At 43.1% G+C, this 18,468-nt stretch overlaps 1 protein-coding gene across 1 annotated transcript in view; it reads left to right on the top strand.

The window, feature by feature from the left end:
- The window catches only part of LOC137346420 (multidrug and toxin extrusion protein 1-like), a 159,157-nt gene extending 146,014 nt beyond the window's left edge, over positions 1-13,143 (top strand). Inside the window, exons 17-20 of the mRNA XM_068009874.1 lie at positions 1,431-1,563; positions 9,112-9,170; positions 12,650-12,704; positions 13,085-13,143. Coding sequence (XP_067865975.1) covers positions 1,431-1,563; positions 9,112-9,170; positions 12,650-12,704; positions 13,085-13,143 — 306 coding nt within the window. The remainder of the gene's footprint in view (positions 1-1,430; positions 1,564-9,111; positions 9,171-12,649; positions 12,705-13,084) is intronic.
- Positions 13,144-18,468: the final 5,325 nt, after the last annotated feature.

The raw sequence follows: 18,468 nt of genomic DNA, 5'->3' as shown, positions 1-18,468 counted from the left end.
CAACTGAGTGACTTGCTGGGCCATCTCAGAGGCAGTGAAGAGACAACCACATTGCTGTGGGTCTCAAGTCACATATAGGCTTGACTTGGTAAGGACGGCAGATTTCCTCCCCCGAAGGATGTCAATGAACCAGATGGGTTCCTTTGCCAATCTGGTCATTCCACAGTCACCATTACTGACGCTAGCTTTTTATTCCTGATTTTTATTCAATGAATTGACTTCAACCTCCCCAGCTGCCATGGTAGAGAATTGAACTCATGATGCTAAGATCATTAGTGCAGGTGTCAGAATTACTGATCCAGTAACATAACCAATATTTTACAATCACCCCAAAGCACATTTCTGTTAGATTCTGCATGTCACACTTCATAGTGTTATACTGCACTTCCTACTCAGTTACCGATGCAATCCAATCTTAGAATTTTACAGCAGAGAAATAGGATATTCAGCCCAACTGGTCTGTGCCAGTCTCATAGCTGTACTGAAACAACTGGGTATGACAGCAGCTCGCTGTGGTACACAGGCCTTCAGGACTATCTGAGCCCACTTGTCTTTACTGTATCCATTGCAGTCAGCTGCTTCTTAATCTCAGGAGGAGTGAAGTAATTCAGAATGATATCGACAGTGATGGTGAAAGACGTCTAAATGTGGTTTATGTGGGATCGTCCACATGGTAATTACCTCCATAAAAGGAGTCTCCGCCTGAACCACCACTGAAGCTAAAGGGGGAGAATCGTGAGGAAATTCATCCCCATTGTCTGCTATCTCTGAATAGTTTGAAGTGTTTCTGTTTTGGGATCACTGTGCTTTTAATTTTAATTGATTGGTTTTGAGCTGAAGTTTGACTGAAAGTGGTGAGAGCAGTTTGAAACATGCAGCCTGCAACAGTGGACGCAGCCTCATGGAAAAAAGTTGACATCACATGACGGGTATCACATTGCGGTGGAGACTGCAGCACAGAGTCGATAGTTACATAGGTTTTTACATAGGAATAGGAGGAGGCCATTCAGCCCCTCTAGCCTGATCCACCATTTAATCAGATAATGGCTGATCTGGACCTGAACTTCTTGTCCCCTCCTTGGCTCCATAACCCTTGATCTCCTGACCCAACAAAAATCCAGCAATCTCAGTCTTTAAAGCTCCAGTTGTCCCTCAGCATCCATAGCTTTTTGGAGGGAGGTCTGAACAACATGTGCACTTTGAGTTAATGAATTCAGATAAGACTTTCTACTTGTTACCTTTAATGTTAACAATACGAGAAAGCGAGTTGACCACATGAGCTATTCCCTACATAACATCAAGACTGTGTTCAAAATGTAATTATGAATTAATCGAGCACATGTTAAGTAACTAGATTTAGTTTTCTTCCTGTATAAATTACAGCAGAATGTTGTGTAATCACTAATATATTCTGTTTATCTGTTTTACAGTCTGTAAGTGGTGGAGTGTTAAGAGGAACTGGGAAGCAAAAACTGGGAGCTGTCGGTAACCTAGTTGGATTCTGTCTATTTGGGCTTCCCATTGGAATCTCACTGATGTTTGCTCAAAAACTTGGTGCAATTGGTAGGAATTTAGTTTCGTTTTCTCTTTGTTCTTTACTGGCAACTATCATCCTTCACCCACTCTCTAAGTACCGAGGGTACTATTATACCTTGAGATCACTGCTGGGTGGAAGCACAGCCTGTGGGATGCAACATGAGAGTAACTAGTGCAGTGGAATTTTGTTGCCAACGTCTATCAATTCTCACACTGTACCATTATATTTGGCACCTCGCTCACATGGCCATTTTTCATGTGTAACCATAAATACTGGAATATTGGCAGGAAGTGAATATCACAGCTGAGTTATCATAGAGTCTGGGTCATAGAAGGAGGTTATTCAGCCCATCGAGTCCATTCTGGCTCTCTACAGAGCAATCCAATAAGTCCCATTCCCCAGCTCTATCCCCCTACCCCTGTAAGTTTACACCCCTCAAGTTCCCATCCAATTTCCTTTTGAAATCATTCATTGTCTCCACTTTCACCAGGCTCATAGGCAGCGAGTTCCAGGTCATTACCACACATTGTGTAAAAAAGTTCTTCCTCACATCCCCCCTGCATCTCTTGCCCAGAACCTTCAATCTATGTTCCCTAGTTCTTTATCAGATCATCTTTTTTTTTTAAATTCATTCATGGTATGTGGGTGTCGCTGACCAGGCCAGCATTTACTGCCCATCCCGAATTGCCCTTGAGAAGGTGGTGGGGAGCTGCCTTCTTGAACCACTGCAGTCCATGTGGGGTAGGTATTCCCACAGTGCTGTTAGAAAGGGTGTTTCATGATTTTGACCCAGCGACAGTGAAGGAACAGCGATATAGCTCCAAGTCAGGATAGTGTGTGACTTGGAGGGGAACTTGCAGGTGGTGGTGTTCCCAACTATTTGCTGCTTTTGTCCTTCTCGGTGGTAGAGGTCGTTGGTTTGGAAGGTGCTGTCTAAGGAGCCTTGGTGCATTGCTGCAGTGCACCTTGTAGATGGTACACACTGCTGCCAATGTGCGTCAGTGGTGGAGGGAGTGAATGTTTGTAGATGGGGTGCCAATCAAGCGGGCTGCTTTGTCCTGGCTGGTGTCGAGCTTCTTGTGTTGTTGGAGCTGCACCTATCCAGGCAATTGGAGAGTATTCCATCATACTCCTGACTTGTGCCTTGTAGATGGTGGACAGGTTTTGGGGAGTCAGGAGGTGAGTTACTCGTCACAGGATTCCTAGCCTCTGACTTGCTCTTGTAGCCACAGTATTTATATGGCTACTCCAGTTTAGTTTCTGATCAATGGTAACCCCCAGGATGTTGGTAGTGGGGAATTCAGTGATGGTAATGCCATTGAATGCTCTGCTAACTACTCTCAATATATTCTGCCAGCTGAAAGATTTATGCACATGGACCCGCCCCACCCCCCCAACCCGTTCCTCTGTACCTGCAAACTGTACCATTTAGTCTATATTGCCTTTCTCTATCCCTTGTGCCAAGATGCATCACCTCACATTTCTCTATCAAGTTCCATCTGCCACTTCTCTTCCCATTCGTCTGTCCTATGTCCTGTTGCAGTTGATTCCAACATCCTCACTATCTGCCATACCTCCAAGTTTGGTGTCATTGGCAAATTGAAATTTTCTCTCTATTCCAATATGCAAGTTATTTATATATATATCAAGAAAAGCTGTAGTCCTAACACTGACCCTTGGGGAACACCACTGACTACCACTCTCCAGTCTGAAAAACAACCAGTTACCAAAACTTGCAGTTTTCTGTTCTTAAGCCAATTTTTTATCCAAGCTGGCATTGTCCTTCTATTCCACGAACCTTAATTTTAGTAACCAGCCTTTTATGTGGTGCTTTGTCAAAGACTTTCTTAAAATCCACATAAACAACATCCATTTCTTTCCCTTCATCAACCTTCTCTAATTTCTTCAAAAATAAATTAGTCCAGCACAATTTGCCTTTTACAAATCCATGCTAGCTCTCCAAGTGCCCGTTGATTTTTTTCCCTGATTATTGTTTTTCAAACCAAAGTGGTTAAGAAGGCATATGGAATCCTTTCCTTTTTTAGCCGAGGATTAGAATATAAGACCAAGGAGGTTATTCTGGAACTATATAAAACTCATTGGTTAGGCCACAACTTGAGTACAGTGTGCAGTTCTGGTCACCTCATTACAGAATGGATGTAATTGCACTAGAGAGGGAACAGAGGAGATTTACGGGAATGTTGTGAGGACTGGAAAAATGCAGCTATGAGGAAAGATTGGATAGGCTGGGGTTGTTCTCCTTGGAACAGAGAAGGCTGAGGGGAGATCTGATTGAAATGTACAAAATTTTGAGGGGCCTGGATACAGTGGAGGTGAGGGGTCTAGTCACCTGAGCAGAGAGGTCAGTGACGAGGGGAGATGATGAAAAAAACTTTTCACCCAGAGGGTGGTGATGGTCTGGAACTCATTGCCTGAAAGGGTAGTTGAGGCAGAGACCCTCAACTCATTCAAAAAGAGTCTGGATAGGCACCTCTAGTGCTGTAAACTGCAGGGGTACAGACCAAATGCTGGAAGGTGGGAATGGAATAGTTGGATTATTTTTCGGCCAGCACAGACATGATGGGCCAAGTGGCCTCTTTCTGTGCCTTAAACTTTCTACGATTCTATGAAACCTTACCCAACACTGATGTTAAACGGACTGGCCTGTAGTTACTAGGAATGTCCTTATACACTTTCTTGAATAAGTGTGTCACATTTGCCACTTTCCAATCGTCTGGCACCTCCCCATATCTAGGGAACAATGGAAGATTATGGCAAGCCCTTCTATCTCCAATTCCACTTTTTTCAGCAACCTGCGATGCAAATCTTCCAGACCAGGTGACTTATTCACTCTTAGCATAGCCAGCCTTTCCAGTACATCCTGCATATAAGTTTTTACCTCATTCATTACCTCTACCATCTCCACTTCTGATATTTTGCCAGTATCCTTTTCCTTAGTAAACACTGCTACAAAGTACTCATTAAGTATTCTAGCCTTGCACTGTGCCTCGAAGCATAGAACACCCTCTTTGTCCCCAATAGACCCCTTCCTGCCGCTTACTACCCACTTACTATTTATATGCCAAAGCTTTAGTGGGTTCATAGGAACATAGAAGCAGGAGTAGGCCATTCAGCCCATCGAGCCTGCCCTGCCATTCAATACGATCATGGCTGATCATCCACTTCATCAATGCGTTTTTCCCACGCGATCCCCATATCCCTTTATGTCATTTGTGTTTAGAAATCTGTCAATCTCTGCTTTAAACATACTCAATGACTGAGCTTCCACAGCCCTCTGGGGTAGAGAATTCCAAAGATTCACAACCCTCTGAGTAAAGAAATTTCTCCACATCTCTGTCCAAAGTGGCTTCTCCCTTATTTTGAAATTGTGTCCCCTGCTTCTAGACTCCCCAACCAGGGGAAACATCTCTTCATAGGACAGTCCCACCATCCCAGGAACAAATCTGGTGAACCTTCGTTGAACTCCTTCTATGGAAATAATATCCTTCCTAGGGTAAGGGGGCCAAAACTGCACACAGTACTCCAAGTGTGGTCTAATCAAGGTTCTAAAGAATTGAAGCAAGACTTCACTACTCCTGTACTCAAATCCTCTTGCAATAAAGGCTAACATACCATTAGCCTTCTTAATTGCTTGCTGCACCTGCATGTTAGCTTTCAGTGATTTATTGACAAGAACATCCAGGTCCCTTTGTACATCTACACTTTCTAATCTCTTAGCATTTAAGAAATACTCTGCACATCTATTCCTTCTACCAAAGTGGATAACCTCACATTTTTCCACATTATATTCCATGTGCCACATTCCTGCCCACTCACTAAGTCTGTCCAAATCCCCTTGAAGCTGCTTTGCATCTTCCTCACAACACACGTTCATTCTCACCTAGTTTAGTATCATCCGCAAACTTGGAAATACTACATTTGGTCCCCACATCCATTGGATATTGTGAACAGCTGGGCCCAAGCACTGATCCCTGCGGTACCCCACTGGTCAAAGCCTGTCAATGCGAGAATGACCCGTTTATTCCTACTCTCTGCTTTCTGCCTGTTAACCAATCCTTAATTCATGCCAGTATATTACCTCCTATCCCATGTGCTTTAATTTTGCTAACCAACCTTCTGTAGGGAACTTTATCAAAAGCCTTTTGAAAGTTCAAGTATACCACATCCACCAATTCCCTTTTATTAATTCTGTTAGTAACATCCTCAAAAAACTCCACAGATTCGTCAAACATGATTTCCCATTCATAAATCCATGTTGCCTATGCCCAATCAGATTATTATCCAAGTACCATTTATCACATCCTTTAGAATAGATTCTAACATTTTCCCAATGACTGATGTAAGGCTAACAGGTCGGTAATTCCCTGTTTTTTCTCTCCCTCCCTTCTTAAATAGTGGGGTGACATTTGCAACCTTCCAATCTGCAGGAACCGCTCCAGAATCTATAGAATTTTGGAAGATGATCACCAATGCATCCACTATCTCCGTAGCTACCTCTTTCAACACTCTGGGATGTAGGATATCAGGTCCTGGGGACTTATCAGCCTTCAGCCCCATTAATTTATCCAATACAACCTTCTTACTAATACTAATTTCCTTGAATTCCTCATTTCCCCTAATCCCTGGGATCTCTAATTCTGGGAGATTTCTTGCATCTTCCTCAGTGAAGACAGACACAAAGTAATCATTTAGCTTTTCTGCCATTTCTATAATCCCCATTATAAATTCTCCTAACTCTGCCTGTAATGGACCCACATTGTCTTAGCCAAACGTTTCCTCTTTACATACCTATAGAAGCTTTTACAGTCCATTTTTATATTTTTTGCTCACTTACATTCATATTCTATTCTCCCTTTCATTATCAGTTTCTTTGTCCTCCTTTGCTGTATTCTAAAATCCTCCCAATCCTCAAGTTTACTTGTATTTCTGGCAACTTTATAGGCCTTTTCATTTAATCTTATACAATCCTTAACTTCCTTTGTCATACACGGTTGACTGCCTTTACTTTTGGGGTTTTTGTGCCTTGAAGGAATGTATAGTTGTTGTAAACTATGTAATATTTCTTTAAAGACAATCCATTGCCTATGTACTGTCATACGTTTGAATGTATTTTCCCAATTCAGCTCAGCCAATTTTCCCTTCATAATTTCCTTAGTTCAAATTTAACATCCTGGCTTCAGATTAAACTACCTCACTTTAAAACATAATGTAAAATTCATTCATATTATGGTCACTCATCCCTAAAGGTTCTTTTACAACAAGATTATTAATTTAGCCCTTTCTCATTACATAGAACTAGATCTAAAATAGCCTGTTCTCTAGTCGGTTCCTCAACATACTGCTCTAGAAAACCATCCCTAACATTCTACAGAAACTCGTCCTTCACAGCATTAGTGCTCATTAAGTTTACCCAGTCTATATGCAGATTGAAGTCACCCATGATTACTGTGTTACCCATGCTACATGCATCTCTAATCTTCTGATTAATACCATGCACCACACTACACTTTCTGCTTGGTGGCGTCTAAACCAACTCCGACCAATTCCTGCCCCTTGCTGTTTCTTAGCTCCACCCAAACAGATTCCACATTTTGTTCTTCCGATCGGAGATCCTCCCTTTCTAACATACTGATCCCATCCTTTATTATCAGTGCAACACCAGCTCCTTTTGCTTTTTGCTTGTCCTTCCTAAATGTCGAATATTCTTGAATATTCAGTTCCTAGTCTTGGTCACCCTGTAGCCACGCTTCCATTATGGCAATTAGATCATACCATTTACCTCTATTTGGGCCTTTAAATCATCTACCTTGTTGTGAATGCTGCGTGCATTCAGGTAGAGTGCCCTTAACCTTGTCTTGTTCGTATTATTCTGTATTTTAACCCCCTTTATCTTAATAACCATTCTATTCTCATTCTCTCTTTGCCAGTCGTATTTTCGTTTTCACTTCCCCCTCAACTTATTGTATTTAACTTGGTTCTCGCTTGACAAATTCACCCGACATGCATCTTACACCCTCTTGTTTTGTTTCATCATAACCTCCATCTCCATCATCATCCAAGGAGCTCTAGCTGTGGTTCCCTTACCTTTTGCCCTTTTTGGAATGTATCTAGCTTATACCAGAAACATCTCCTTACGACATAGATTGGGACATGAATATTGAAGGGTGTATGGCAGTTAGGAACGACAGGAAGCTAGGACAAGGTTGGAGGGGTAGCTCTGTTAATTCATGATGGTATAAGCGCAATAGGGAGGGATGACCTCAATTCAAGAGACCAAGATGTAGAAGCAGTTTGGGTAGAGATGAGAAATCATAAAAGCAAGAGTTACTTGTGGAAGTGATGTACAGGCATCTAACATTAACCACACTGTAGAATGGGGTACAAAGGAAGAAATAATGGCAGCTTGTCAGAAAGGAACAGCAATAATTATGGGGGATTTTAACCTACATATAAATCAGAAAAATCAGATGGGCAGAGGAAACCTACATGAGGAGTATGTAGAATGTTTTCGGGATAATTTCTTGGAACAATATGTTCTTCAGCCAGAGAGGAGACTATAGTAGACCTGGTATTGTGCAATGAGATAGGTTTAACTAATGACCTCATAGTTAAGGCGCCCCTAGTTGGCAGCGATCATAATATGGTTGAATTTTATATTCAGTTTGATGGAGAGAAGAGTGGGTCCAAGACTAGTATTTTAAACTTAAATAAGGGCAATTACGAGGGCATGAAAGCAGAGCTAGCTAAAGTGAACTGGCAAATCAGGCTAATGGATAGGTCAATAGAGATGCAGTGACAGACATTTAAGGGGATATTTCAGAATACACAGAATAGATACATTTCAATGAGAAAGAAAAAGTCCAAAAGTGGGACCCGCTATCCATGGGTTAACTAAAACAGTTAAAGATAGTATCAAACTTAAAGAAAAAGCCTATAATTGCGCAAAGATGGGAGGCAGGTCAGAAGATTGGATAGAATATTTTTTAAAAAACAGCAACGAATGACTAAAAGATTGATAAGGAAGATAAAATTAGAGTATGAGAGAAAGCTAGCTAGAAATATAAAATCAGATAGTAAGAGTTTCTATAGATATTTTAAAAAGAAAAGAGTTAACAAAGTGAGCGTCGGTCCCATAGAAAGTGAGTCTGGGGAATTAATAATGGATAATAAGAAGATGGCGGATGAATTGAACTGATATTTTGCACCGGTCTTCACTATTGATGATACAAGTAACATCCCAGCATTAGCTGTAAGTCAGGAAATGGAAGGGAGGGAGGAATTCAAGAAAATTACAATCACCAGGGAAGTGGTAGCAAACAAATTGTTGGAGCTGCGGGCTGACAAGTCCCCAGGTCCTGATGGACTTCATCCTAGGATGTTAAAAGAAATGGCTAGTGAGATAGTTGATGTGTTAGTTTTAATTTTCCAAAATTCCCCAGATTTGGGGAAGGTTCTGTTAGATTGGAAAATCGTGAATGTAATTCCTTTATTCAAAAAGGGAGGGAGACAGAAATCAGGAACCTACAGGCCAATTATCTTTACATCTGTCTTAGGGAAAATGTTAGTAGCTATTATTAAAGATGTTATAGCAGGGAAATTAGAAAAATTCAAGGTAATGAGGCAGAGTCAACATGGTTTTGTGAAAGGGAAATCATATTTAACCAATTTATTGGAGTTCTTTGAGGGAGTTACATGTGCTGTGGATAAAGGGGAACCAGTGGATGTATTGTACTTAGATCTCCAGAAGGCATTTGATAAGGTGCCACATCAAAGGTTATAGCAGAAAATAAAAGTTCATGGTGTAGGGGGCATGGATAGAAGATTGGCTAGCTAACAGGAAACAGAGAGTCGGCATAAATGGGTCATTTTCTGGTTGGCAAGATGTAATGAGTGGTGGGCTACAGGGATCTGTGCTGGGTCCTCAACTTCTAACAATTTATATAAATGACTCAGATGAAGGGACTGAAGGTATGGTTACTAAATTTGCTGCTGAAACTAAGATAGGTAGAAAAATAAATTGTGAAGAGGACATAAGGGGGCTACAAAGAGATATAGATAGGTTAGATGAGTGGGCAAAGACCTGGTAAATGGAGCATGATGTGGGAAAGTGGGAAATTGTCCACTTTGGCAGGAAGAATAAAAAGAAGCATATTATCTAAATGGTGAGAGATTGCAGAACTCTGAGATGCAGAGGGATCTGGGCGTCCTAATGCATGAATCACAAAAGGTTAGTATGCAGGTACAGCGCATAATTAGAAAGCTGATAGAATGTTATTGTTTATTGCGAGGGGAATTGAATACAAAAGTAGGGAGGTTATGCTTCAGCTATACAGGGCATTGGTGAGACTACATCTGGAATACTGTGTACAGTACTGGTCTCCTTATCTAAGGAAGGATGTAAATGGATTGGAGGCAGTTCAGAGAAGGTTTACTAGACTAATACATGGAATGGGCGGGGTTTCTGACGAGGAAAGATTGGACAGGCTAGGCTTGTATCTGCTGGAATTTATAAGAGTAAGAGACGACTTGATTGCAACATACAGGATCCTGAGGGTCTTGACCGGGTGGATGTGGAAAGGATGTTTTCCCTTGTGGGAGAACATAGAACTAGGGGTCACTGTTTAAAAATAAGGGTCATTTAAGACAGAGATGAGGAGAAATATTTTCTCTGAGGGTCGTGAGTCTTTGGAATTCTCTTCCTCAAAAAACAGTGGAAGCAGAGTCTTTGAATATTTTTAAGGCAGAGGTAGATAGATTCTTGATAAGCAAGGAGGTGGAAGGTTATCAGGGGTAGGTGGAAATGTGGAGTAATCAATTCTGACATGAACTTATTGAATGGAGGAGCAGGCTCGAAGGGCCATGTTCAACATCACCCATTGCTCCTTTACAGTTTTCCCTGTCAAACTTTGGTTGCATTTTACTCCGGCTAGAACCCTCTATTTGAGATTGTTCCTTGCTATTCTCCATTACTAATGTGCCTTATGATACAATGATCACTCTTACACAGGTGTTCCCCCACAGACACTTGGTCTACCTCATTCCCAGCACCAGATCCAGCAATGCCTCTTTCCAAGTTAGATTGAGAACATGCTGGTCAAGGAAGCTTTCCTGAACACATTTCATAAATTCCTCCCCCTCCTTTCCCTTTATGCTAATGTTATCCCAATCGATACTTGGGTAATTAAATTCCCCCAAAAATCACCATTCTCTTGTTCTTACGTACGTCATTTTCCTGCTGATTTGCTCCTCTACCTCTATCTCCCCCTCACTATTTGGAGGCCTATAGAATATCCCCCAGTAGTGTGATCATCCCCTTTTTCCTTCTCAACTCTAAATGCATTCTGTCCTTGCCCCCTCAAGGACATCCTCTCTTTCCAAGACTACAATGTCTTCCCGAATCAGTACTGTCACTCCACCTCCTATTTTTCCTTCCCTATCTTTTCTGAACTTTTTGTATATTAAGGGTCCATTCCTCACCATTTTTAAGCAGCCTCGGTGTTATTGCCACTGCATCATATTGCCAACTGTGAAACAGCCCCGAAAATCAAATTTTTCTGCAGCACCTGTGGAAGAGCCTGTCACTCTAGAATTGGCCTTTCCAGCCACTCCAGGCGCTGCTTCACAAACCACTGACCACCTCCAGGCGCTTACCCATTGTCTCTCGAGATAAGGAGGCCAAAGAACATATTGCCACAAGGCTATTTGTGATTTTAGCTCACCAAGCTTATTCACCACACTTTGTGCATTTACATATATGCTTGCGAAACCTCTCTTTGTAATTCTCATAGTCCTTCTTAGTCTGTTCCTATCCAATATGGTACTACTTCCTTCTTTAATACATCCAACAGTCTCACTCCTTTACGCACTTTATTCCTCTTTTCTAATTCGATATGCTGGTGTCCGTCCCCTTGCCAATTTAATTTAAACCCTCCTCAATCATATTTGTGACCCTCCCCACGAGGACATTGGTCCCAGTCCTGTTGAGGTGCAACCTGGCCCTTTTGAACAGGTTCCTCCTACCTCAGAACTGGCCCCAATGACCCAAGATTCTGAAGGGCTCCCTCCTGTGCCATGCCTGAAGCCACACATTGATTCTCCCTATCTTCCTATTGCTACTCTCACTAATGCATGCCACTGGGACAGTTCTAACTTTGGAGGTCCCACTTTTCAACTTCCTCCCTAGTTGATGAAATCTGATCGTAGGACCTCAGTAGCTGCTGGGCTGAATTTTATAAGCTCACCGCCGTTCTTGGCAGCAAGCTTTAAAGAAGGCGCGGTGCATGGGCGACTTGTGTGCCACTAAGCCCCCGTGATATTATGCACAGGGGTTCATTTAAATGGAGGGGGCGGAACGCCCACCCCCGATGACATACAGCCCACTGCGCAGGCACCAGAGCCATTTTTAAAAGGGCTTCAAGTCCTCCAGGTGCATTTACATTTTTAAACAAAAACAAGAAATGCTGGAATCACTCAGCAGGTCTGGCAGCATCTGTGAAAAGAGAAGCAGAGTTAACGTTTCGGGTCAGTGACCCTTCTTCGGAACTGACAAATATTAGCTCCGAAGAAGGGTCACTGATCCGAAACGTTAACTCTGCTTCTCTTTTCACAGATGCTGCCAGACCTGCTGAGTGATTCTAGCATTTCTTGTTTTTGTTTCAGATTTCCAGCATCCGCAGTATTTTGCTTTTATTTACATTTTTAAAGATACATTTATTTGCCATTAAGTTTCCAATGTTCAATAAAAGATGAAAGACCTTCGACCACGCCCCAGTGACCACACATTTTATTTTTGGGCCTTTCCCACCAAAAGAAAATTTATTCCCAACCTGAGCTTTTCCCCCGAACTTGGGTCACCTTTGTCCCTCAACCCCTTCCCACTATCCCCTCAGCCAGTGGAATAAGTTTTCTCTGATCCACCCCCTCCTGACCTGAAAATTAAACTCCTCCCAGCTCCCCACCAGTGTCTTGCCTTGAATCCCCAAACAGGGATCAGAAGACACGGGACTTCCGGCTAAAGGCCAGAATATCGGCATGGCACGGCCGCCCGGTCCAGACAAGCTCATTTACATGTATTTGCATTAATTTTATTAGGTAAATGAAGGTTCCGCTGGTAAAATGCGGCGGGGTCTTGGTGTCGGGGGTCGAGGTGGGCCTCACCCGGAAGAATTTTCTGGGTTCCCCCCCCCCCCACCACAACCCCCGACATTGGCAGGCTGGTAAAATTCAGCCCACTATCTATATGTCAATGGTTCCAATGCGTACCACAACGTCTGACTCACTTCTTTCCCCCTGCAGAATATTCTGCACCCTCTGTGATGCCTCCCTGGTTCCAGGGTAAAGGACAGCACACCATTCAGGACTCAATGATGGGGTGGGGGGGGGGGGGGGGGAGGTGGGTGGTTACAGAAATAGCTGTCTGTCCCCCTAACTATGGAATCTTCTAGAACGACATTGCTACTCTTTGTTGTTCACACCTGTGCAGTCACTTGCCCATTGGTGCCATGGTCTTGACTTCAATCCTTTCAGGAGTCATCACTCCAGCTGTCTCCAAAGCTGAGTACCAGTTTGAGTGGCGCACACCCTGAAGACTCCTGCACTTCCTGCCTCTTTCTACTCTTCCAGATTGCCACCCATTTACTATCCTGAAGACTCACTGCCTGTGGGATGGCTCCCTCCTGGAATGTACAATCCAGAAACTCCCATGCTGCCTGATGTTCCGCAGTGACTGCAGCTGCCCCTCAAGCATGGAAATCCTGAACTCGAACTGAGGCAGATGGAGACACTTCCTGCACACATGGTCCCCCAAGACACACGATATGTCCTGAAGTTCCCACATGGCACAAGAATCGCAAGCAACATGTGTTAGCTGGCCATCCACGATCTAAGAAAAATATCTCTCTTCCGACTTTTATAATCCAGTTAGTATCTTGTATAAACCCTGTGCTAATATTATTAATTCAGTTATAGTTTTACTTACCCCAACAGGAATTCTATTAATCAAAGCTATAATTTTTATACAGTACTTTTCCTGGTGCTCGACCAAATGACTACCCTAGATCAGAGAGGGAAAAAAACCCTTAAAAGCTCACCAGCCAATCACCTACCTATTATGCTGTGACCTCACTCCTTGTTTGTTCTGGAAAATACCAGAGTAGGTCCACTCTTTCCCCACTCCGAGTTATTCACCACCACTGCTGTAGTCAGGTTCACACTGTCCCCCACTCACTCACATGGGCCATTCCTTGGGCAGCATTTTACCGAGCTTCCAAGGTGATGGCCTGCATGCGCAGACTTTACTCCGTGGAGCCACCCTTGCCAGGAAGAACCATCCCCCTCCCACCGATGACGTGGTGGGGGAGTGGTGGGGGGTGCGCTCCATCCACAACAATGGCGACCGGCGCCACCGCACAGGCACCGGCACCATTTTTAAAGGGCTTCAAACCTTTCTAATTAATTTTATTTGTTAAAGTTGTAGGCACTGAGAATTAAAAATGAAAAAAACTGAGCAAAAGTTTCAATAACCTTTCCCACACCCCCAATGAAAAATAATTGCTTGCCCTCCCTGACACCCACCCCCAACAGAAATCTTACCTTGCAGTCCCAACCTTCCCTCCTGCAAAGTTGACAAACTTTGAACCTTACCCCTTCCCACCATCCCCTAGGTTTTAGCCCACTCCCCGCCCCCCCCCACCCTGAAACTTACCTCCTCCCTCCCTCCCCACCTGTGTCCACATCAGATCTCCAGTCGGAGATCCGAAGGCGTGGAAATCCTGGGAACCTGCCAGAATATGGCAGCGGGGCAGCTGACGGGAGCAGGTAGGTCATCAATTAACATTTTAAATCCTGCGCCCTACGCTGAGTGACAGGGGGGTGGTGTCGACACAAGACCTTGCTGCCGCCAGTTATATGGGGTGGGGCCTTCCCGGCATCAAGGTCTGTGGCGGGCCTCCCTGGAAGCATTTTCTGGGCCCCCTCGCCATGACCCAGCCCCTTGTTTTGCAAAAGACACACAGCAGTACCTCTTCCCTCACTGACCAAATTCCTCAAGTTACAGATGCTTAATGGATCCAGGCTAAACAGTGAAGAGTGAAATTTAACACAGATCCTTTTCTAGATAGTCAGTTTCTTCACAGAATGCAGCAATACATATCTCTACCTTCTGTTCACCAACCACACTTGTATCTAGCAGGCTCTCTTTATATCCACTTCAAATCCTTAATTGAACAATGCCTTTCAGCTCTTTACCTTTAACATAATTAACCATTAACAGATTCCCCTTTCTTTGAAGGAAACTTAAAAAATTACAAAGCAAAACAGAAAAATAATTGATTTTCCATATTTCATATAAATTATATTGCGAGCTGTCTCTTCTAGGACCTCCAACAATTTCTTGGAACAAGCATTCTTTTTCGTAAAACAGTGATAATTGTGACCTGTGTCGACCCATTTAATCTTCGAGATTTTTCTTTCCAACATTTCTTTTATACCGGCAAGGTCAATCCTTAATTTTTTCTCAGTGACACTCTTTGTTGAATGAACGTTATCCCGAAGTGAATGGTTATCCACGTAACATTCAATGGGAAAACATTTCTCAGAATGTCCCTTGTGTAGGATTTCTTTCAAAATGTTAGATATGTAAAATCCCATATCTATCACTTCTACTAACACCAGTGTTTCTGCAGCTATAGTGCTGTTAACTACTTTAAATTTCTTGGCTTCCCAAGCCAAAGGATCAACACTTCCCATGTTTTCCCACCAAGAATATGATAAATCCAGCTGTACTCGAATATCCGTCTGGAAGATTAGCATGAGAAGCATCACTAAAAAGGATTCATTTTATGTCTTTCAGATAACTCAATTCTGGAAAATTGAGTGTGCCCATCTCGGAGTTTAATTTCTTTCCTGTTTTATTTGCCCTCAAAACCTTCCCAGTTGTAATGTGTTTCATCACAGTACTAAGTTCCAATATATCATAACTGGTATCAGGTCTTGTCTGGTTACATAACCAGCTTAACAGTCAGGTCAGGCTTTTTAGCTGCTTGGTTTCTTCTTTGAACGCAAGATCATCTTTCTGTGATGACCTGGTCTGATTTATGGGGATCCAATTAACACTTTCTAGATATGATTGTTCATTCAAGGTTATTCCTGACCTATTCTGATTAATGTCTAACCCTATATATTGAAAAGCCCCTGAAGCCTGACTTCCAATCTTAAATTCCCCTTTTTACTTAATAAACAATTGCTCAAATTCCACAGAAAATCATCGACATGCATCAGAAAGATGCCTGCGCGTTTCTCTTTGTGATATCAGTAGAACATTGCTGGATCTGCTTTCAGCTGAATACAACCTACTTTCAGCAAGACAGACCTAACCCAGAAATCCCAAACTCTCAACACATCATTCAATCTGTAAACACGTGTTTAATTTCCACAGCTTCCCTTCTGTATCACTCACTACTTTAGGTGGTTTCAAAAAGACTTCTCTTTGAAACTTTTCATCCTTCAAAAATGTGGCTTTTATATCAATTGACCTACATTCTCACAAGTATGTGGCGAAGAGAACAAAGAAAATTTTCAAGATTACTTTTCCTGTTGTTGGGGAGTTCACTCCCACATCTTGATCAAGTCTCTCTTCAAATCCCCAAGCCACAAGTCTCACTTTAGCCTTATAGGTTCCATCTGGGAGTACTTTTTTCAGATGCATCCATCTGTGATAAGGCTGGCTGTTCCCCATCTTATATTTCAGAATAGACACCATGAGCTGAATTTTTACTAGTTTGTTGCTGATCTCAGTGGCGATCTTCAAAGAGGGCGGCCCGCACGTACGGGTTTCACTCTGCGGAGCCGCCGCGATATTCAGCGCGGCAGCTCATTTACATGGCTGGGGTGGACCGCCCACCCCTGATGACGTAGAGGGGGGGAGGGTGCACCATCCCCTGCACTGGTGTCCAGCGCCACCACGCAGGCGTGGCACCATTTTTAAAGGGCTTCAAGTCTTCCAATTCACTTCAATCTTTAAAAGTACAGGTGGGTAAAAATTACAATTAAAACTTTATCAGTTTAAATTCCATCTCTCACCCCCCTCCCCCAAGTAAAGGATATCTAAATAGCCCTTTCCAGCCAAAAAAGTTAAAATTTCAATTCCGACCTTTCCCCCCGAACTTTCTCCATTTTACCCTTCTACCCCTTTTCTCCATTCCCTCCACCAATTGCGCAAGTTTTTGCCGTTCCCCCCCACCCTGAAAACCTTACTCCTCCCCACCAGTGTTCCGCCTCAGTTATCCGAACGGAGATCTTCCAGAAATCGGCCGGAATATTGTCATGAGAGAGCCATCGTGACGAGGTAAGTAATTATGCTTTCATTACATTTACTCAAATATTTAAATTAAGTTTCCATTGCCGAGTGGCAGGCGGGGGGGCAGGGGGGGTGGTGGGGAGGGGCACCCCGAGGCCTCGCCACTGCCAGTAAAATGGGGTGGGCCCTTCCCGGTGTCAAGGCCCTTGGCGGGCCTCTCCTAGAAGGATTATCTGGGCCCCCTCCGCCATGACCCCAGCACAGAGGGCTGGCAAAATCCAGCCCCAAATTCCTTCCAACTTTCCAACTCTTTGTTTTGCCTCTCATCAATTTTTCTTCTAATTTATTTGCAGCCGCCATAACTTCCCAATCAGAAGAGTTTCTACTTCTAGTAGTGTTCCTAGATGGTTCTGTTGTCCTTATTCCAGTCAAGCTACACCCTCTACTTGCCCTCTTATTTCTTTCTGGACTACTGCTACAGGATCACTCCCTCCCACAATCAGAGGTTCTTTTGCCAGTACGTGATTGTTTCCTAGTACCAGAGTCATTTCATTTCCTTGTTTTCCACAGTTTCACCTCATTTTGCCAGTCCATAGATCTTATCTCTTGTGCATTATCTTGGACGTTTAGCCAATGTTTGAATTTGCCGGTGGCTTTCCCTGCTCTCCCTACAATGGTCACATCCCTCCATTCAGTGAACCCCTCTGGTATGTATGTTACTCTAATACCGACTTTAGGCAGTTGTCCTTTGGGAAAAATAGCCCTATCATGTGTCACTTTGTCTATCGTCATCCAGCCCGTTATTTACCTCATTCTGTTCCTTATAACAGTCAAACATATGACTATATGAGGTTTAGGCTGCCTCATCACCTTCTGATAATTGTTCAGATGCTGCAAGTTTATAATCAATCCCGATTAACCTAGATGAATGAACCTGAATAGTTTCACTACCATGTTGGAGGATCACTGTCTTCCCATCTCACCCCATCACTTTACCCAGACCTTTCCACCCTCTGACACTCTCTTTTATAATGTACTAAATCCCCAGGATTAAAGTTTATCTCTGACAGTCTTATGCGATGCCAGAAGACTCGTCGTGTTTTTTCTGATACTTCTGCCTCGATGAATGCCCTTCTCCCTGCATGTAGGACATTCAAGTGCTCAAAGAAGGTGGAGCTAATTGAAGTGCCTTTTAAGGCTAGGGGATAATCACACAGCACAGAAGATATTTTGGAATTCTTCCCAAAGACCAACCGATATGGACAACAGCCCCCAACCATTTGGAGCAAATCCTCTACATGGACTGCCCACGCCAGGGCAGATATTAGCTTGCAATTTGGCTGGTCGGCTAAGAACTGATGGAGCTTCTCATCAATCACTGTGATTTCTTTCACAGAGTCCATTACTGAAAAGACTTTCAGCTGCAACCTTCATCACTAGAATGTTTATATTTTTGCACCTCTCTAAACTAGTCATTGACAAACTCCCCACCCCTCATTTTCAGTCAGGAATTGAGCTGGTGTGCCCAGTCCAGTTTCTATCCATTTTACATGTGTTATCTACAATTACTCTTTTGTCTTTACTATGCATTACTGTACAAATACTGAATCTTATT

The sequence above is a fragment of the Heterodontus francisci genome, chromosome 30 (genome assembly GCF_036365525.1).
Source record: "Heterodontus francisci isolate sHetFra1 chromosome 30, sHetFra1.hap1, whole genome shotgun sequence".
Lineage (NCBI taxonomy): Eukaryota > Metazoa > Chordata > Chondrichthyes > Heterodontiformes > Heterodontidae > Heterodontus > Heterodontus francisci.
This window is presented reverse-complemented; position numbering and strand designations above follow the sequence as displayed.